At 53.9% G+C, this 21,421-nt stretch overlaps 1 protein-coding gene across 6 annotated transcripts; it reads left to right on the forward strand.

The window, feature by feature from the left end:
* The first annotated feature begins 2,922 nt into the window (after positions 1-2,922).
* On the forward strand, positions 2,923-21,235 carry FPGS (folylpolyglutamate synthase). Of its 6 annotated transcripts, none has more exons than XM_024762725.1 (16): positions 3,076-3,132; positions 12,474-12,565; positions 13,760-13,888; positions 13,978-14,031; positions 14,117-14,181; positions 15,776-15,890; positions 16,039-16,119; positions 16,251-16,312; positions 16,401-16,503; positions 16,806-16,883; positions 17,125-17,272; positions 17,401-17,490; positions 18,271-18,421; positions 18,550-18,625; positions 19,477-19,543; positions 20,377-21,235. In XM_024762725.1, exons 2-16 carry the CDS (start codon positions 12,554-12,556, stop codon positions 20,760-20,762), a joined length of 1,617 nt encoding a protein of 538 aa, XP_024618493.1. In that variant the 5' UTR covers positions 3,076-3,132; positions 12,474-12,553; the 3' UTR covers positions 20,763-21,235. The 6 variants fall into 6 exon arrangements, 3 of the variants coding, with proteins under 3 accessions (XP_024618492.1, XP_024618493.1, XP_024618491.1); XR_003005633.1 differs by lacking the exon at positions 3,076-3,132 and adding an exon at positions 20,112-20,262 and having other exon boundaries at positions 12,398-12,565; positions 20,377-20,453; XR_003005634.1 differs by lacking the exon at positions 3,076-3,132 and adding an exon at positions 18,733-18,876 and having other exon boundaries at positions 12,398-12,565; positions 20,377-20,436.
* The last annotated feature ends 186 nt before the right edge of the window (positions 21,236-21,421 follow it).

Genomic DNA, 21,421 nt, shown 5'->3' on the forward strand with positions numbered 1-21,421 from the left:
ACTGAGCCACTTTGCTGTACAACAGCAATTAATACAGCATTGTGATTCAACTATACTTCAATAAAAAATTTTAAAAAATTAAAAATACCAATTAAAAATAAAAAAACAGTGACTATGTTGAGAAAAACTAAGGAGGTAAAGATGGAAGCAGGGAGATTGGTTAAGGCTGTTGTAATAATCTGGGCAGAAGATGATGGTGGCTTGGACCAAGCTGGTCATGAAGCTGGTGGTGAGGAGTGCTTGGATGTATAGGTTATTGTGAGGGCAAATCATTCAGATTGGATGTGAGTTTGAATGAATGAGGAGCTGAGAGTCCTAGGCTTTGGCTGGAAGGAGGACGGAGCTACCATCCTTGAGACAGAGAAGGCTGCAGCAGGTCAGGCTGGATTGTGGTTTTCGGGCAGTTTTTGTTTTTCTTTTGGCCACGCCACATGCTTGTGGGATCTTAGTTCCCCGACCAGGGATCGAACCTGTGCCCCCTGCAGTGGAAGGCAGAGTCAACCACTGGACCACCAGGGAAGTCCCTGGAGCACGGTTTTTCAATGATAAATGGGAGGTTGACAGATGGACATCCAGATTGAGTTGGCAGGTATATACCTGAACTATATATATAATTCAGAGCCCCCCAGAGTCTAAACACACTTTTGGGAGTTGCCAGCCTGGTGGTTTTTAAAGTCCCAACGCAGGATGAGATCACATGGGAAGAGCGGAGTAGGGAGACGTGGTCCACTGGGACACTCCTGTGTTCAATGTCGTCAGGGAGTTGAGGACAACAACAGATGAAGTAAAAGACCACTGAGGGAATTCCCTGGCGGTCCAGTGTTTGGGACTCCTCACTTTCACTACCGGGGCCCCGGGTTCAATCCCTGGTCAGGGAACTAAGATCCTGCAAGCTGCACGGCATGGCCAAAAAAAAGAAAGAGACCATAGGAAGAGTGAGTTCCAGAAGCTAAGAGACAGAGGGTGTTTTTGAGACATGGGAGTGATCGCCTAGACAAGTGCTCTCGATGGGCCAAGAAGATGGGGGTGAAGACTGACCATCAGGTTTAGCCACACTGACCTCAGTGATGACTTTGGCAAGAGCCGTTGGGTGGATTGCTTTGGATGAAGCCCTGCCGAGAGGAGTAGGCTCACTGGAGAACAGGAGGAAGGGGACCAAAGACAAGAAGTAGCAGCAATCTATGGTAAAGGAGGATTAGGGAAGGAGCTGGTCTTGTACATTCTAAGACGGGAGCCAGCACGTCATGGAATGACCCACTAGAGAGGGCACGTGTTGATTCTTGTCCTGTACACAGAAGAGCCACGTGGCCCAGTGTACAGTGGCCACACCAGGACTAGAACCTGAAAGGCCATGCTCCAACCGTGTTCTCTGCTACCTCCACCCAGTGTGTCCATGATGTTCAGGGCAGCCTTGCTTGTGGAAAAGGTGGAAAAGCATAAACCTCCATCAGCTTCAATAAGTTAGAGCATGCAGAGTCACTGCACATCCGATCCCTGACTCACAGGTCTGGGTGGGGCACCTCTAACAAGCTGATGGGCGATGCTGCCTTGCTGGCCAGGATCTGGGCGGCACAGGTAGAACACGGCCCTATGATGGGATGCTGGGGCGCCACGTGAAAGGACGAAGTATATACACTATGACAGAAAGACGTTCCAAAGACAACAGGTGGATTGGGACTTCCCTGGTGGTCCAGTGGCTAAGACTCCACGCTCCAGATTCACGGGATCCGGGTTCCATCCCTAGTCAGGGAACTAGATCCCACACGCAGCAACTAAAGATCCTGCGTACCACAACTAAGACTTGGCACAGCCAAATAAATAAAATAAATATTAAAACAATAACAACAACACAAAGACAACAGGTGGAAAGAGCAGGTTACAAAATATCTCCTGCTTCTGCAGGAGTGTGATGGAAGCAATCACACTGAAACGTTACCCATGGTTATTTGGGGTGGTTCTGTCCTTTATGCTTCTCTGTGTTTTCTTATATTTCCTGAATTAATATTTTTACTCATGCAATTAAACTGTATTTTAAAACAACCAAAACAGGCCCTAAACCCTGGAGCTTCTGGCTCTGAGCTCTCCTCACCCCCCCCCATCTCCCCATAGAACACCCCAGAGAGGAGGCTGGGACTAGCCGGGCAGGTGTGGGTCTGACCCCTTCAGCCTTGCACCCTGGGGTGATGTGGTGTCATCCCCATCTGTGGAGGGAGGTGCAGAGCCAGGAATAAATGCTCACAGAAGGCAGGGCCTTGTGGAGGCATCATTGGAGGCAGCCTGGCACCTGGGAGTCTCCCAAATGCAGGAGCGAGTCAGCTAGCGGTCAAGCCGATGGCTGGAAAGGCTGTGGAAATGGGAACGGCCTTTGCCAGCTCGTCTGGACAGGCCCTCGATGTCACCCTGCAGGCCGAGGACTGGGTCTGTGTCCTGGCATCTTTTTGATCAAATGATTTGGTGACACAGCCCTCACCCTGGCAGGCTTGGACGCCTTAGGTCAAGGGCATCCCGTGTCCTATCCCCCCTCCCCAGGGATCCCAGCTTGGCAGGGCCAGCGAAACGGCCGTAAGGAGAGGGGTGGGCTGTGATAAGAGAGGCCAGATAAAGCCAGCCCCACTGGGCAGGAAGCCCAGCCCCAAGGTCCGGAAGTCTCCCAAGTGCCCCCTCCCTACACACCCCGTTCTGCCTGCTCACCTTTAACCTCCGCCGGTTGTTATTTAACTCACAGGGAGGTCCTGACTAGTCCTGCGCTCAGAAAACAGCCAGGGAGGCCAAGAGATCCCTGGGCTGATCCCAGGATGAGAGCAGAGACCTATCAGGGAAGACCTGCCTCCCAGCACACTCCCCACCCCCCCTCACCCAACATCAGGGTGGGAAAAGGCTACGAGGTCTTAGGAATCCCCCCAACTTCCCCCTCCCCTCTCTGGCCCAGCCCAGGGCAGGCTTGGCAGGGGTACCCACACCTATGAGTCACTTCGTGCCCCAGATGGTCATGGAGCGGGTAGCCCAGGGATGAGAGGTGCCAGGTCCCTGGCTACCTCCTGGCCAGTGGCTGAGAAGCTCTGGTGGGAAGCACCCATGGAGCGGCCGGGCCCATGCGGGGGTCCTCTCTCGGCTAAAGCTGCCTCCTTCCAGGTAGGAGAACACGGTGACCTTGGACAGGGGGCCTGCCTCTCTAAACTCTTCCTTTGTACAAAGGGTGTAAACAGCCCCCAGGGATCCAAGGCCATTAGCGATGATAGTAACCCCACACTTTGTGGGGCCCCAAGGGAAAAATCTTGTCATCATAAGCCTTGTTCTGAAGGCCTGGGGTGGTCAAGGGCGGCCCCCCCTCTCCACAGGCCTCATAACCCCCATTCCGCCCAGCTGGAGGCGCCACAGAAGCTCCCACCCAGTGTGGGCGTGGGAAGCTCTGGAGGGAGGTCTCTAGGGGCGACCCGGGGGCCGGCGTGGGAGGTGGCAGAGGCCGTCTCAAGGGTCCTCCTGCGTGCCAGGCCCCATACACACACTGGTTTTCTTCTGATTTAACTCTCCGTACTGATCTGTGAGGAAGGGCTGTTAGCTCCATTTTGATAATAATAATAATAATGGCAACATTGATCAAAGTGCTGACTACCTGCTGGGCCCTGTGCGCGTTGCTGTCTGCGTGTTATGGATCTGAGACCATCATTATCTGCATTTCATAGATGTGGAAGGTGCATTTATGAGCATTTAAGGACTCGGCCTGTTAAAGATTCCTAACCTCGCTCATGTGTGGAGACCTTGCTCTGTGCTCTGGGCCCAGCCCTCCCTCATTCACCTCCTCCGGCCCTCTGAGGCAGGAAGGACTGTGTCCACCCGCTTTACAGATGAGGAAACAGGGTTTCAGGGGGCGAGGAGACTGGCCGAGGCCGAGGCCCGCCAGCTGGGAAGCTGCAGAGCCAGTCCCTGGCGGAGACCAGCCAGAGCTGGAGATGGGAACCCCGGGCTGGGCTACAAGAGTCTAGGTTCTGTCAGACACTAGACAAGTTGCTTAGCCTCACCAAGCCTCGGTTTCCTCCTCTGTAGAATGGGCACCACGAGGCAGTGCCTCCCTCCCTCTTCGGGATGGCCGTCTGAGGCCCTGCAGCAGCTCAGCCAGCGTTCCCAGGGGCTGCACGCCTGGCAGGCCACTTCTCCCCAGACCTCGAGACAGACAGAGCCTTCTGCCCAGCAGCAGAAGAAGGGAAACCCCAGAAGCCAGGGTTTGGGAGCTATGGCCTCTGCAAGTTCATCCAGGCCCCCTTACTCTAGAGGCCAGGACCCTAGAGAGGTGAGGTGACCTGTCACACGGTGTGATCCCCTCACCAGGGGGGAAAGAACTGAGGGTGGCCCCAGGGGCTGGGGAGGGTTGGCATTTCACAGGGCTCCTCATCACCAGCAGGGCCGCCCTCTGAACTGAGAGCTGGCTCAAAGCCAGAGCCCAGTTGACCAGATGACCAGGCACGTCCAAGGGCACAGGGCAGGTGGGGGTGGGGTCCAGGGCTGCCCGGGGTGCAGCGTGGGGCTTGGTGTCACAGACCCCTGTGAATGACTAAGCCACTTCCCCTGTTAGGCCTTTGTCGCCTCCCCTGAGAAATGGGTCCTGCCCAGAACAGAACCTTCCTCACAGGGCGAGTGTGATGATCAAACGAAATATATGCGTGTAAATGTCTCCGTACAACGCTGCTGTCTAGAAAGAACTCACATTAACTGTTATTTAAGAAAATCCATATTATAAAAAAAAAAAAAAGCCAGGGATTCCCAGCTTGATCAGAGGGGCTAAATGTGGAATCAAAAGGAGTTGGAGGGCTTCCCTGGTGGCGCAGTGGTTGAGAGTCCGCCTGCCAATGCAGGGGACATGGGTTCGTGCCCCGGTCCGGGAGGATCCCACATGCCGCGGAGCGACTGGGCCCGTGAGCCATGGCCGCTGAGCCTGTGCGTCCGGAGCCTGTGCTCTGCAAGGGGAGAGGCCACAGCAGTGAGAGGCCCGCGTCCCCAAAAAAAAAAAAAAAAAAAGGAGCTAGAACTGAGCTGAATCCTTGAACCAACTTGCTAGCTGGTGACCTTCACAGGTGATTCCTCTCCTCTTGTCCTCAGTTTCCTCACCTGTAAAATGGCAAGGAAGAGGCTAAGTAAATCTTACACCCCAGGGAGCAGGTGCTGAGGACAATTGTGGTTGCAGAGTGTGATAAAAAATTGAGAAAAAATATTCCACACTTTTTTTTCCCTCTGAAAATTGGTAAGACACCTGCTCTCAGGTTTGAGCAGAGAAGGGCTTGGCCAGCTTGGAGAGCATTCAGACCCCTCGGAGAGGTGGCAGAACTGAAACCAACCTTTCTGTGATGTGGCCCACCTCAAGACCCCAGGCCACAAGTCCGGTGCCCTCCAAAGGGCCTTCTTGGCCATGAGTGGGGACCCCAGGAGCATCCAGGAGCCACACCTCCTTCCAGATCAATTCAGGCCCCTTGCTGGCCTCAGTGTCTCCAACTGCTGACCGAGACGGTTGGTCAAGAAGAGCTCTGAAGTGCCAGCCACCCAGTGTGGAAGAAATCATTCATTCTTCTTCCCACTTATGCATGTTCCCAGGGGAAAAATTATAAGATACATACAAGTAAAAGGAAGGTAAAAGTCACCTCTAGGGAATTCCCTGGCTGCCCAGTGGTTAGGACCCGGAGCTCTCAGCACTGTGGCCCAGGTTCAATCCCTAGTTGGGGGACTAAGATCCTGTAAGTCATGCAGTGAGACCAAAAAAAAAAGTCACCTCTAAATAAATTTTTTTTTTTTTTTTTTTTTTTTTGCGGTACGCGGGCCTCTCACTGCTGCGGCCTCTCCCGCCGCGGACCACAGGCTCTGGACGCGCAGGCCCAGCAGCCACGGCCCACGGGCCCAGCCGCTCCGCAGCATGTGGGATCCTCCCGGACCGGGGCATGAACCTGCGTCCCCCACATCGGCAGGTGGACTCTCAACCACTGCGCCACCAGGGAAGCCCTAAATAAAAGTTTTAAAAAAGAAAAAAATATATATGTATATATTAAAAAAGCACCTCTAGCCTCACCACTCACAGATCATTACAGTTACCATCTGGGGAAATAACACCCAGGCTGTTTTCTAAATTATAATTATTTTAACAAAAATGGGATCCCACCGTCCCTACAGTCTCATCAGCAGGTTTGTTCCCTTAAGAGTCTTCTTAGATCGAGATTTATAACACTGTTAGAAAACGTTTATTTTGAAATGCTAATACAATCACGTGGTTCAAAATTCAAAAGGTACAAAAGGGTAAATGGTGAAAAGAATGTGGGAAGAAGGTGCCGTTTGAGCAGAGACCTGGAATGATCATGAATCGGTCACGTGAACTTTGAGGGGAAGAACATTCCAGGCAGAAGGAACCCCAGTGCAAAGGCCCTGAGGCTCTGTCATGCATTCACTCTGTGTGACCTTTGGCTGGCTGCGTAACCCATCTGTGCCTCAGTTTCCCATCTTCATAAGGAGGATACTCACAGTGCTCCTAAAGCTGTTGGGAGGATTAAATGCGTACTTTTAATGCTAGGTGCTCACAGGTGCGGACTTTCACAAAGGTGGGCATGAGCCTGGCATGGTTGCGAATCAGAGGAGGACAGCAGGGCTGGGGGCGGCAATGGTTAGAGATGGTAAGATCAAAAGTGTGGACCTCATCCTAAGTGCAGTGGGAATCCACTGGAAGATTTGAAGCAGGAGAGACGAGATCTGGGTTTCTTTAAAAATGATGGAGAATGGTTATGGTTGTAAGGGTCGAGAGGAACAGCAGGAAGGAGGCTAGAGGGTAGACCTGCAGTGGCAGCCTGAGATGCCACTGGAGGGATGGGAGTGGCTCCTGGAGAGGCTGGGGTTGGGGGGCCTCAGGGGTGATGGAGAGGGAAACCCAGGGTGAGGTCCAGCTTTAGACCTGAGCCCCTTGGTGGATGGTGGAGCTGTCCTCTGTGCTGGGAAGGTCTGGGGAGCAGCAGGTTTTAAGGCAGAAATGCCTGCAGACATCAGGAGGTCACGGGATGCTCATGTCGGTAGCTCAGCGAAGAAGGACATTTGAAAGTCAGACATCATCATAGAGCCAGGACAGCAGGGACCACCTTGGAGAAAGGCGTGAGCCCCTGGCCACCAAGGTGAGGAGATTGGAAGGGAGAAGGCGGGGCCAGCAAGGCACAGCCAGCAAGGAAGAAGGAGAATGGGGAGGGAGGTGTCGGGGAAGCCCAGAGAACAAAGGGTTTCAGGAAGGAGGGCGTTGTCAGGTCACCAACCGTGTCACCTGCCACTGGAGAGTGATAAACAGAGCATGTGGGGCTCTGAGCACAGTTCCAATTGTTTTTTTCCTCAGGGTCATTTTTAGAAGTAGTAGAATTGCAGGGTCAAAGGGAGGCCCATTTCTAAGGTTCTCTGCCCTCCTAATAAACTAAATCCATTAAACACCTTTGTAGCCAGAGTCGGGGCAAGGATAAGGAGAGGCTGTGCCGCTGAGGATATGGAATTCTGTTTAAGGCAACTTTCTTTTCACCCAGTGACAGAAAAGTGTTTTCTTGTAGGTCACTGGATATGAATTGATATTCAGAGGTGGGGAAGTCCTTATGTATATCGGAGGGACAGAACCCTGGTGTGGCCATCAGAAATGTACCTCCCTCCTGAATGCTAGGCTTCTGCGTAAACCTGCCTATGAGCTTGAACCTCCCTTGGTCTCCATAGAACCCTGGATGGGGGCGGCGAAGGAGCAGCAGGACTCCTCTAGTCCAGGCTCTCCGGAGTGCGGTGCCCTTTGGAGGCTCTTGTCCTCATCAAGAGCCCCCTAGAAATTATGACTTGGGACAGAACTCATTTCAACCCTTGTTCTACTAAGGAGGAGACTGAGAGTCAGGATCAGAGAGAGGAAGCGAATTGCCCAAGGTCACACAGCGCATTGACAGCAGAGATTGACCAGACAAGTGGTAGAGAGTAGGGGCATGTGTTAGAGGCAGAAAACCTGGGTTTGTATCTTGGCTCTGCCGCATACTGGCTGTGTCGCCCTGAGTGAGTTGCTTACCCTCTGTGAGCCTCCATTTCATTACCTGTAAAGTGGGGATAATCTCTAATTCATACAATTCTTGTGAGGATTTAAAAGAGATTGCAGGGCTTCCCTGGTGGCACAGTGGTTAAGAATCCGCCTGCCAATTCAGGGGACATGGGTTCGAGCCCTGGTCCGGGAAGATCCCACATGCCGCGGAGCAACTAGGCCCGTGTGCCACAACTACTGAAGCCCGCACGCCTAGAGCCCGTGCTCTGCGACAAGAGAAACCACTGCGATGAGAAGCCCGCGCACCACAACGAAGAGTAGACCCTGCTCGCGGCAATTAGAGAAAGCCCATGCACAGCAAGGAAGACCCAACGCAGCCAAAAATAAATAAATAAAATAAACAAGTTTATTAAAAGAAGAGAGAGATTGCAATGCCAAGTACAGGGATAAGTGCTTAATAATAGCTAAGGGCTTCCCTGGTGGCACAGTGGTTGAGAGTCCGCCTGCCGATGCAGGGGACATGGGTTCGTGCCTCGGTCTGGGAAGATCCCACATGCCGCGGAGCAGCTGGGCCCGTGAGCCATGGCTGCTGAGCCTGCGCATCCGGAGCCTGTGCTCCGCAATGGGAGAGGCCACAACAGTGAGAGGCCCGCGTACCGCAAAAAAGAACCCACCCAAAAAAGCAAAGAGGAAGAGCTTAGGGGAAGGGTGTTTCAGGCAGAGGCAAATGGAGGTGGAAGAGGCCAAGGCCAATTTCTGAAGTCCTTTCCAGCTGTCATGATGAGGCAGGAAAGGGGACAGTAACTCAGGCAGATCTGAATTTAGAAGGCCCAGCATGGTGCCTTTGCTGACCTCTTGTGTGGCTCCAAGCTGTCTCTGTCCCTCTCTGGGCCTCAGCCTCCTGCCCCTACAGCCTCTAATCAGGGGTTGCAAATATTCGTTCTTCACAAGTTTCATTCTTTACTATTCTCTTGCCCCTGGACAGGTCACTTCAAGAGCAGAGCCTTGTCATCTGTCCCCAGAACACAGTGTCCCCAGCACCCAGCCCAGGTCTGGCATAGAGACAATTTCTCATCAAATGAATGAGGGAATGGATGGATTCACGTCCTTTCCCCTTGGGAGGGTGTGGGTTGAAGCAGGAGCTCTGGCCCCTCACTTACCCTCCACACGTGCCTGCAGACCTGCCTCACGTGGGTGGACACTGGCCTGCTTGCCAGTTTCTCTGTGCCCTTGTTTTCTTTTCTTTGCTCTCCAGACAATGGCTTTGTTTCTATTGTTCTTTATGGAGAATGAGAACACCTCAGTGGCTAACAAAAGGCTAACAGTGGCTCTCCAGGTGCCCTATTAAGATGCCTTTGATTTTCTCCTTTATACATTTCTCTATTTTCTTCTACAAACATCTGTGACTCTTCAAATAAAAAGCAATGATGCAAAAGAGAGGAGTGGACCGCTAAAGAAATACAAATGACTTTTAAACATAAGAAAAATGCTCACCCTCCTTCACAATAAAAGAAATGCAAATGATAACCACCCTGAGAATCCGTTTTTCCACCTATGCAATTGGCAAGATCAAAGTTGGCTAACAGTGTGTGTTGGTGAGGAAGCAGCTGGCTCATGCCCTGCAGGGGCATGGGGGTGGAAACCAGTCCTGTCCCTCTGGAGGACAGCGTGGCAATCTGTATGAAAGTGTCAAATGCAAATCACCTTTGACCTAGCCATTGCACTTCCTGGAATTTATCCATCAGATGTGTTCACACATGGAAGAAATGATGTTACCCGCTGTAACATTGCTTGTGATGGCAAAATATTGAAAACCTAAATGTCCATCGGTAGGAGACTGGCCAAATACACGACAGTACTTCTTCAGCAAGGAGTACTATACAGCTTTGAAAAAACAAATTAGCCAATGGGGCAGCTCTTATGTGCCAACACAGTCCAGAATAAGGTCCAGGATATAAAGATATGTGGAAAAAGTACAATGCAGACTCATGTATATAGTCTGCTGCTATCTTTGAGTATAAAAGGGAAATCAAAATATATTCGTATTTGCTTATAAGTGCATAAAATGTCTCTGGAAAGATCACAAGAAACATAACTTTGCTTTTGGGGAGGGGAATAAGGATGCTAAGACCTGGGGTGGGAAGGAAGCTTTTCCCTGTGTTCCTTTTTGTACCTTTGACTATTTGAATGATATGATGTATCATCCATCCAAAAAAAAAAAATTTAGAATTTCAAAACAAAATAAAAAGTAAGGAAAAGTTTGAATAAGGAAAAGAAAATAAATCTATTCTGTCCCCTCCCCTTTTAAATTTCCTGGCGTCACTGGCTATGAAAATTGTCGTTGGAGGGAATTCCCTGGTGGTCCAGTGGTTAGGACTCAGCACTTTCACTGCCAAGATCCTGCAGGCCACGTGGCACGGCCAAAACAAAATTTGTCCTTGGAGACCATGGAGGAAGCAGAGGTCTAGGGGACAGGTGACATGCCCAAGGCCACTGGGTGACTTTGCCAAGGCTCCAGTCACCAGTTATAATTTCCTGCACAACTGGGATGATACCAGATAGGATCCCTGGAATTTTCTGTGCTGTTTCTTGCCTTCTGTGTCTCTACATCTATTTCTGTTTCCAACTTGAGCTGAGGTGTGTAGTTCAACGATTGTTTTTTTTTTTTTTTTTTTGCGGTACGTGGGCCTCTCACTGTTGTGGCCTCTTCCGTTGCGGAGCACAGGCTCCGGACGCGCAGGCTGAGCAGCCATGGCTCACAGGCCCAGCCACCCCGCGGCATGTGGGATCTTCCCGGACTGGGGCACGAACCTGTGTCTCCTGCATCGGCAGGCGGACTCTCAATCACTGCGTCACCAGGGAAGCCCCTCAACGATTTTTTAGGACTGTTGAGTTCACCCCACCCTAGAGAAGGGCTGTATCAGGCCAGACGGGAGAACTGACAGGACTGCTTTGCTCAGAACAAAGGGAAAGAAATCAGTTAAGATTCAGGAAAGTAGGCAATGGGATTTTCCAATAAGAAATTGAATTACATTTAGAAGACAATAAAATGGTTCTAAGGAGGGATGAAAAGGTTAGATTTGCACTTTGGAAGACCTGCTTCCAAATCATACAAATGAGGAGGGAGTCTCCCTCTTGGGATCTCATTATGATTATTTTTATTCAGTTATTAAATTATAATGTATAAAGAAAGTTTCAATGATTTAAAAAAAAAAACACTGCGAGAGAAAAGGACTTGTCTGTCTCCCATGCGGCAGGGGTGGGGCACCCTGCAGTGATATGAAAAGTGGAAGTCCAGCCAATGACAGAGTTTTCTCAACATGTTTGTTTATTTCAAAATCAAACAATCTCTGATAAATATTTATCCCCAATGCCTGCAGGAAAGAGGGAGGGGCTACTGGTACTGAAACCCCATCAGTTAAGGGACTGCCTTTTATCTGAGGAAACTTCTCTGGAGGGTTTTTGCAGCAATCCCCCCACCTCCACCCAAACACACACACCTTTCCAGATCTCAGCTGTAGAAAGGGAATCTCCATACTACTTTTTTCCATGCTAGTTGGGGCCAAGAAGGTCATAGACAGAAAAAGCTCTGAAAACTCCAGGACAGATGGGAGTCTTCCACCCCCAGGTAGGACAGATTATTGCCCCCTCCGTGGGTGGCTCTCCCATCCATTCCATTTGATCTGATGACAAATCTGATCTTGTCATCCCTTCTTAGAACCATTTTATTGCCATCTAAATGTAATCCAATTTCTTATAAGGCTAAAAGGTCCTGCTGGATTTGGCATCCTGTCACCCCAGGGCTCTCTGACTGCGTTCCATCTCCAGGCCTCGTGAGGCCAGGATGTCGCCTCTTCCAGGAAGCCTTCCCAGGCTGCCCAGGAACGGTTAGGAGCCCCAGTAGCGTAGGTGCCTGGTTTTTGGCCTATTGCCCCACAATCGAGCTCTCAGATTCGACAGACCAGAGGCCGCATCCCCGCCGCCCTGGGTCTCTGCGTTGGGTCGGGACGTTTGGGGTCCAGGATTCAGCGACCTCCCTAAGGTGTCCGCCAGTTCTATCATTCTGTCCCGGCTCGAAGCTGGTTCCGGCCTGGAGCAGGGCTGCTGACTGGGACTGGCTAATTTGCGGGGCGCGGCCCGGTGCTTGAGAGGATGATGACGAAAGGAGCGCGTATTTCTCTAACGCAGTGGACTCGCTCGGTACCGTGCCCCTCATAAACATGAATGAAGCTCTCCGCCCCGCCCCGGGGCCTGCCCCTCACAAGGATGGCGTCCCGCAGATTCTTATTGGTGCCGGTGGGCTCGTTGGGCAACGCTGAGTGGCGGAGGGCGGAGGCGAGTCGGGGGCGGGGCCAGGAGAGGGGCGGGGCGTATTCGGTCCGGGCCTAGCGTGCCGCCGCTTGCTTCTCTACTATGTCGCGGGCACGCTGCCACCTGCGCGCGGCTCTCTTCCTGGCAGCGGTTTCTTCGCGTGGTGCAACAACCGGGGTCGCAGCGAGGCGAGTATTGAGCGCGTGGCCTGCGCCGCAGGAGCCCGGCATGGAGTATCAGGTATTGGAGGGAGGTCCTGCAATGACACGTGAGCCGGGCCTGAGGCCCTTGGCATCTGGCCTCCGCCAGCTGAGAGAGGGGCCAAGAGCCTGGGACTGGGGGACTCGGGGGGGCGGGGACATCCTGGATTCCGGAGGTGGGGACAGGCACCAGGAAGTTGGACCCGGGGTACCGGATTTGGGAATTCTGAGGCTGAAGTGTACCGCGTTAGAGAGTGGGAAGGGACGCCGTGTGATAGGACCAAGAGATCCAGTGGCTCAGCTGAGGTTCTGGAGTTCCAGTGTCTCCGGACTCAGAACCAGCAGTTGGGGTGGGGGAGGGGAAAGGGATTCAGGAGTTCAGACTTGGGAGATCCAGAGTATAGGTCTGGGTTGGCGTCTCTAGGATTCAGGAGATGAAGATCCAGGTGCCTGGAAGTGGGGAGCAGTGGGGGTGGTGCAAGAATCTGGAAAACAGAAAGCTTCCTCCTGGCTCTGTGCCAGGGGCCAGTTGCCAGAGACCAGAACCTGATGCTGGCCAGGCAGGTGGCACCAGTGTGATGAGAGTGGGTCCTCCAACCAGCCACTGAGGCCCTGAGAGGAAATAAACATCACCCCCACTTCCATCCCCCCCCAAGTGGAATAGTATAGTCCTGAGGTTATACCTACTTGCCTTCTTGTCTGAGTGACCCTGACACACCCTTCCTCCCCCTGAGACTCCTCTTCCCCATCTGGTTGCTTCAAGCAACTCTTCTCTGGGTCAGGATGTGGAACCCCAATCCTCATGCCCAATCCTGGGCATGGAAGCCTCCAGGAATTCCTAGTTCTAATCCCTTCAGTTCTAAGACCCCACCCTTCTGTAGTTCTGGCCCTGCCCTAAGAGGGGCCCAACATGGTGGTGGACCATGGAGAGAATGAGGGCAAAAGCCTGAGAGTGAAGCCTGGGGAGGCCGAACAGGAAGCAAGGATAGTCCCGTTAGTCATTTTGCCTGCTTTGCCTGACACTCCCTGGGTGGGTCTGAACTGCCCCAGGCTCCCATTTCTGCTAGAACTGGAAAGATGCCACTTCTTTCTCACTGGTGCCTAACCTCTAGGCTGGGGAAACAGGGCTGGCACGGAAGGCCTGGCCCCTGGCCTGGCCACTGGTATGCTGGGTTCCTCTGTCCCTATGGATCCCTAATGAGCCTTAACCTACCACCTGGGGACTCGTTGCCAGGATGCCGTGCGCACACTCAACACCCTGCAGACCAATGCCAACTACTTGGAGCAGGTGAAGCGCCAGCGGGGTGACCCCCAGACACAACTGGAAGCCATGAGGCTGTACTTGGCACGGAGTGGGCTGCAGGTAAGGTGGGGAGGGCCTCTGACCACACCCCATTCCCATCTGTCTGTGAGTCCTGTGGCTGAGGCGGGGACCTTGTCCGTCTGTCCTAGGTGGAGGACTTGGACCAACTGAACATCATTCACATCACTGGGACCAAGGGGAAGGCGAGCCACAGGACCCAGGGGTAGGACGTGCACTTGGTGGGGTGGGGGTGGGGGGACCTGCCCAGACAAGACCTTTTCTTTCTAGGGCTCCACCTGTGCCTTCACTGAACGTATCCTCCGAAGCTATGGCCTGAAGACGGGATTCTTTAGGTACTGAGGTACAGAGGGGTGTGGTGTCTCCTAGCTCTCTCGGGGGTCTGGAACCAGCCAGCACCTCAGGGCCAGGGTCACCCCCAGCAGCTCAGCTGCATGTCTCTCTGCCTAGTGTTCATTCATTCAACAAACATTCAATTAGCATTTACCAGTTAGCCCAAGTTTATGGCAATCTTTAATTTTTAACGGAAAGAAACTGGGGAGGGGAGCAGCAACTTGAATGGATAAATGAAATACACAGCTGGAATAGTCAGATATCTTCTTATTTATTTATTTATTTGGCCACGCTTAGCGGCATGCAGGATTAATTAATTCCCCAACCAGGGATCGAACCGTGCCCCCTGCTTTGGAAGTGCAGAGTCTTAACCACTGGACCACCAAGGAAGTCCCTCAGATATCTTTTTATTAACTTAAATTCCTTATACAGTTTTTAAATCACATAGAAATATTTATCAACTAGGGCATCTTTGCCATAAGGAGCAGAAAACCAGGCTAGTAAGGGCTTAAACAATATGCGTAGTTTATGACAACTCTGTTGAGACCTCCCTGGTGAGCAGCGGAAGGGAGCCCTTCCGCTGTGCCAGCCTCAGCTGCTGCTTTGCCCTCCAGGCAGCACCCACTCTTGGTTGCATTCAGGCATCTAAACTCACACCAGAGGATGGGGGGGCAGGGTGATTAGACATGGGTCTCTCTTCCCTGGAGCTGTACCTGCCTTCTTAAGCCTGTCAGTGGTAGAGCAGTGGGACTCACATGATGGTAGATGGCTCAGGATTTGGTCCTTAAGCTTGGGGCTTTCAAGATTTTTGCCTCCTTTTATTTTACCAGTTCCATCAAGTGACCTCTGTAAGCACCTGAAACCTGCTGACTGAGGTTATTTCAGACTAATGTGTTTTCCCTCAGCAGTTCTTCATTCAAATTAAAGAAATGGAGTGGATTCATAATACCAGAGGGCCTTTGAGGATTTAAATATAAGCCAACAATCTCTCTTCCAAAATAATGTTTGGGGTAAAAACCCAGCCTTTGACTTGGGCCCATGTGGCCTCATGGGCCAGTCTGGGGATGCAGCTTGAACACAGCAGATGGGGCCTTGCCCTCAAGGGCAGGAAGACAGACATTATGGGGGCAGATGTTGGCCGAGTTACTGATCGATGTGGGATGGGGGAAGCATGGGGGGCTGTGGGAGCCCAGAGAGCATGCCTGAGCAATCTGGTGGGGTGGGGTCCTTTCTCTTTTTTGGAGGAGCCGTCTTAGTTGAGACCTGTGGAGTGGACATGTGTATAGGCCTGGAGTTAGAAAATTTGGTGGCGGGGGGAGCTGGAGGAACTAATAATAGTCCAGAGTGGCTGGGGCACAGGGAACTACCAAGGGATGTATGAGAGGTGAGGCCAGTGGCATGAGACCCGCCGGGGCCTGGTAGGCTGAGATGTGGAGCTGGGACTCTCTAAAGGGCAGGGGGAAGCGACAGAAGGGTTTTCAGTAGGGCAGTGACATAGTTAGATTTGTTTCTCTGAAAGACAGGTCTGACTGTGGGGAGGGGGACAGCCTGGGGGTCTTGGGAAGGGAGTCCTGATGACCCTAGGTCTCTCGGCAGCTCTCCCCACCTGGTGCAGGTGCGTGAGCGGATCCGAATCAATGGGCAGCCCATAAGCCCCGAGCTCTTCACCAAGCACTTCTGGCGCCTCTACCACCGGCTGGAGGAGACCAAGGTGCCCATGCCGGAGGGCTGGTGGGTGGGCAGGGTAAGGGGCCTGGAGTGGGTGGGTAGACCCAGAGGGCACTGCACATCCCGGGACACCATCTTCCCCAGGGCAGAGGCTGCAGGGGCCCCGAGCTCTGATGTGATCCTGTCCACAGGATGACAGCAGCTGTGTCTCCATGCCTGGCTACTTCCGCTTCCTCACACTCATGGCCTTCCACGTCTTCCTCCAAGAGAAGGTGTGTGTGCCCACCACTCCCCAGAACCCTGTGTTCCAGGCCTCGGGAAGGGGAATCTCAGCAGACTAGGGGCTCCTGTGTGGTATTCGGGAGCCCCTGTACCCCCTGCCATGCCCTCTGATCCTCTTCAGGTGGACCTGGCAGTGATGGAAGTGGGCATCGGCGGGGCTTACGACTGCACCAACATCGTCAAGTGAGGGGGAGCGGCTTGAGCAGAGGGATGGTGGCTGGGAGCCCGGTGGCCGGGGGCAGGGGCATCATGGCCCTTTCATTTCCCCCAGGAAGCCTGTGGTGTGTGGGGTCTCCTCTCTTGGCATCGACCACACTGGCCTTCTGGGGGACACGATGGAGAAGATCGCATGGCAGAAAGGGGGCATTTTTAAGGTGACCAGGCAGTCCTGGGGAGGGAGGTACATGGATGGCCTGGGCCCCAAGATTCAGGGAAGTGGGGGCGGGTGTGGCACAGTCATTTGTATCCTCCTGACTCAGGACGAGGTCTTGGGCATCAGTGGGGTCTGGGTGGGACTGGAACAAGTTGAGCCCCATCTCTGGCCTTAGTTTCCCCATCGAGGGGTTCCCAAAGGTTTGATGGGGGGGAAGGCTGAGTGGGCCATCCAGAACCAGGGATGTGGGGGCCAGTGTTGGGAGACGGAGGACCCTAGGCTCACTCTCCGTGTCCTCCACAGAGTGGCGTCCCCGCCTTCACTGTGCTCCAGCCTGACGGGCCCCTGGCAGTGCTGAGGGACCGCGCTCAGCAGATCTCAGTGAGTCTGATTGGGACAGCTGGGTGGGTGGTTGGCTGACTGGGGAGGTACTTTACCCTTTGGGGCCTCAGTTTGCTCATCTGTGCTCGTCCAGCTGGAGGACATCTCGGTTCTAGGAACAGGACTTGGTGGGTTGTGGTTGATGGGGAAAGATGGAAGGGCTGATGGCATCAGGGAGGGCCTGCTGGCCAAGGAGGCAGCAGCAGCTTCCCTGACCAGCTGCTGCCCGTCTCCTCTGTAGTGTCCCCTCTACCTGTGCCCACCACTAGAAGCCCTGGAGGAAGGGGGGCCGCTGCTGACCCTGGGCCTGGAGGGGGAACACCAGCAGGCCAATGCCGCCTTGGCCTTGCAGCTGGCTCGCTGCTGGCTGCAGCAGAAGGGCTACCGGGGTAAGTGGGCAGGTGAGTGGGTGGGCAGGGGACACGTGGAACCTGCCTCTGAGGGCCCTTAGGTGAGGCCTGAGCACACTGCGTCCCACACAGCCCTCCCTCTCCCTTCCTTCCCCTCCCCTGCCCAGATACTGGAGAGCTGAAGGCGTCCAGGCCAAGCCTCCCGGGGCAGCTGCCCCTGGCACCTGTGTTCCAGCCCACGTCCCACATGCAGCATGGTGAGTTGGACCTTCCTGCCCAGCCAGGCTGCTTCAGATGTTTCTTTTGGTCTCCTGTTTGAGAGGTGGGGACAATTCAAGATGGTGCCTTAAGAGAAAGGACTGAAGTCAGTGAGCTTCCCACACCTTGAGTTCATGAACTCTCTCTGAGCCCATTTCCCCACCTGCCAAATGAGACGATGATAGGGCGCACTGTGAAGTGACATCACTAAGGGGCTGAGTCCAGAGCCTGGCAGATTCGGGATAAAGTGCCCAGCCACTGGTAGCTGCCAAGCTACCATCCTTGTCACCATCGTCATAAGACCATGAGGTTCTTGAGGACGGCGATACTGTCAGGCTTCGTGCTTGCCCCCGAGGCCTTCAGCACACAGTAGGTCCTCGTGGCTGTTAAGCCCCTTCAGCAGTTGGTTCCAGTGTGCCCACTGTGTGCCAGGCCCCGTGTCAGGGTCATGACACAGTCCTGGAGCTAGGTGGATTACATCCCAGCCCCAAGTGTCACTTGCTCTGTGACCTAATCTCTCTGAGCTAAGGGTTCTCTGCCTGAAACTTGGGACTGATATATGAGAGCAGCCCCCTCTCAGGGCCGCCTGGATGATTACACCAGATGAGGCAGCCAAAGAGCTGATCCCAGTGGCTAGTGCCCAGTAAGAGGCTCCTGGGCTGTCAGAGTGGCCAGCAGCGGGGGCGGGTAATGTGTGCGAGTTGAGGACTGGAGTGGGAGGATGTAGAAGGGCAGCCTCGCGGCTGCCGCTGGAGGACTACCTTACTCCCCTCCCCCAGGGCTTCGGGATACGGAGTGGCCGGGCCGGACGCAGTTGCTGCGGCGGGGCCCCCTTACTTGGTACCTGGACGGCGCGCACACCACCAGCAGCATGCAGGCCTGCGTGCGCTGGTTCCGCCAGGCGCTGCAAAGCCGCGAGAGGCTGGGCGGGTGAGCTGCGGCCAGAGGCGGGGCTGGGGCGGGACCTCGGGTAAGGATGGGGAAGGACCGGGGACGGGGGAGGGGTGGGAGGCGCCGTTCTGACCCTCCTCTCCCCCCGCTCCTCACCACTCACACAGCGGGTCTGAGGTCCGTGTCTTGCTCTTCAACTCCACTGGGGACCGGGATTCCGCGGCCCTGCTGAAGCTGCTGCAGGTGAGGGACTGCCTGGGGGATGGACAGCAGGCAACCCAGCCCTGGTTCTGGCTTTGACCCCCAGCAGCGGTGCCTTCATCCCTGAGCCTCTGTTTCCTCAACTGTAGAATGGGAGTGATTTTTCCTCTCCTCCCTGAATTGTACTGAGGAGTAAATGTGAAAGCACTGGGCACAGGGAAGTCAAGTCACAGGTCATTGTACCCATTCTCCTCCATGGTCACACTCAAGCCCAGGATTACAGTGAGGACCAGGTAAGTGGTGTAAGGCTCAGGCTCTGGATTCACTCGTCAGGCCCTTTTAGCTGCTAGCATATGACCCTGGATAAGAGATGGCATTTCCGAGCCTCAGTTTGCCTCTCCGTAGAATAGGGCTGCTACTAGGATACCTGCTTCTAAAGTTTCGTTTAAGGAGTCACTGGGCTATAGAGCGTATAGGGAGGGGCCCTCCTCTGCCCAAGGAAACTGAGCCTGCCCTAGACTGTCAGGGCTGAAATGGTTCCTAGTGATCGTTTCCCATTTCACAGACCAGGATGTGGAGGCTGTTCTTCATATCCTTTGTGCTCAGTAGCTGGGTCACCTTAAGCAAATGCAGCCCCCCGCTCCAGCCTCTGTCTCCCCATCTGTGTTGGGCCATGCGGCCCAGGCCACAGGCCAGGCAGGGTATATTGAGGTCGATGGGGGACACGGAAGTGTTGTGGCTCGGTTTATGCACCATCACTCCAGTTCAGCTGGTGGGGGGGCATCTCCAGAGATGGGGACGTGTATGTGGACTCCGGGGGTGCTGTGTGGAAGTTGGGATAGGGGGCATCCTCTCAGGGCTCTGACACTGAGCTTCTCCCCTTGGCCTTCTAGCCCTGCCAGTTTGACTATACCGTTTTCTGCCCTAACCTGACAGAGGTGTCATCCACAGACAACGCAGGTGAGAGGTGACAGGCATGGTCCCTCCGGTGGGCGGGGGGCGGAGGGCCCTGAGGTGGATTGCTCTGTTGGTGACGGTGAGAGCTTTTGAACTGAAGGTCTTGGGTAGGAACTAGATTTGTTTTATCGTATAAATAAATAACCTCTGGTACATTGTGAATTTTGCATGTGACTGCAATACTGAAAAGAGAATTGTTGGTGAAACTATTTTTCAAAATGCAGGTTACAACCCAGTGATGGTTCTTGAAGTCAGTTTAGTGGGTCTCAACCAGCATTTTAAATTTTAAATAAAATAGAATAGAGAGTGTCAGTGTGTCTTGCACAAAGTTAAGGGTAGGTATTATTTGATGAAGATTCTGTTCCAAACATATATGTACACATATGTGAGTACTGGGTTGCCACTGTAAAATGTGTATTTTTACTGTGGATCATGTTAAAAGTTTTTTTTGAAATAATCTAAAAAATACAGATCCCGAGGCCCCACATCAGACTGCGTGGGGACAGTGCGGGAGTCTGCGTTTGTAGAAGTACTTATGCCCACCTGGTGATGGCCCCTGTCTGTTTTACAGATGAAGGCAATAAGGCTAGGGCAGAAAGATGTGCTTGGTAGGCAGAAGCCCCAGCTTAGAAGCTAAACTGCCTGGCCCTGTTTCTCACCGGCTCTGTGACGATGGGCAATCACTGAACTTCCTGAGCCCCGGTTTCCTCATAGCACCCACTGTAAGGACGGATGATGCTTGTATAAAGCCTGGCATTGCGCAGGTGCTCACAGCGTGCTTCCCCCTCCCCGGCCCTCGGCTGCCTCGCTGACGCGCCCATCCCTGTGCCCCGCAGACCAACAGAACTTCACAGTGACCCTGGACCAGGTGCTGCTCCGCTGCCTGGCGCACCAGCAGCACTGGAGCCGCCTGCACGAGGACCAGGCCAGCCCGGAGCCTGGTGGGCCTGCACCCCTGCTGCTGGCACCCCGCCCAGCCCACACCCACAGCGCCAGCTCCCTCGTCTTCAGCTGCATTTCCCACGCCTTGCAGTGGATCAGTCAAGGCCGGGACCCTGTCTTTCAGCCACCCAGTCCCCCACGGGTCCTCTTTGCCCACCCTGTGGCAGGCAGTGGGGCCGTCGTCCTCCAGGAGGCTGCTGCCATCCACGTGCTGGTCACAGGCAGCCTGCACCTGGTGGGCGGCGTGCTGAAGCTGCTGGAGCCCTCCCTGTCCCAGTAGCCAAGGCAGTGGGGCTGGAGGTGGGCTTCCCCCACACCTGCCCTGCATTTCTCCATGAACTAAATTACGTGCTTTTCGTGCCTTCCTGATTCTGTCTGGACTGGCCCCAGGGACTTGGGCTCTGGGCGGTGAAATAGAGGGCCGGGGGCAGGAAGCTGAGATCTGTCTCTGAGCCTCAAGTGCCCCAGGCCTCTCCTTCCTAGTTCTCTGGCTGTTGTAGTAGACCTGACCCTCCAGCCCACCTCCCCTCCCACCCTGTCTGCTTCCTGCCTCAGGCGCAGCTTATCAGGTAAACTGCCTGACCTAGCCTGGGGTCCTGCCGGATACTGGCTGCTGGTTGATAGATTTCCTTCTCCCAGTGGCCTTCTGGGAAAGGAGAGGGTCCTTGCCTGGCGCCCTGTGGGGGCAGAGGGTGGCTGGAGTGATTTAAAGCCTTTAACTTTTTTTTTTTTATAAAAAGCATTGGCTGGGGATTCCCTGGTGGCGCAGTGGTTGAGAGTTTGCCTGCTGATGTAGGGGACGCGGGTTCGTGCCCCGGTCCGGGAGGATCCCACATGCCGCGGAGCGGCTGGGCCTGTGAGCCATGGCCGCTGGGCCTGCGCGTCCGGAGCCTGTGCTCCACAACGGCAGAGGCCACAATAGTGAGGCCCGCGTACAGA

The sequence above is a fragment of the Neophocaena asiaeorientalis genome, unplaced genomic scaffold (assembly GCF_003031525.2).
Source record: "Neophocaena asiaeorientalis asiaeorientalis breed wild unplaced genomic scaffold, Neophocaena_asiaeorientalis_V1.1 scaffold78, whole genome shotgun sequence".
Classification (NCBI taxonomy): Eukaryota; Metazoa; Chordata; class Mammalia; order Artiodactyla; family Phocoenidae; genus Neophocaena; species Neophocaena asiaeorientalis.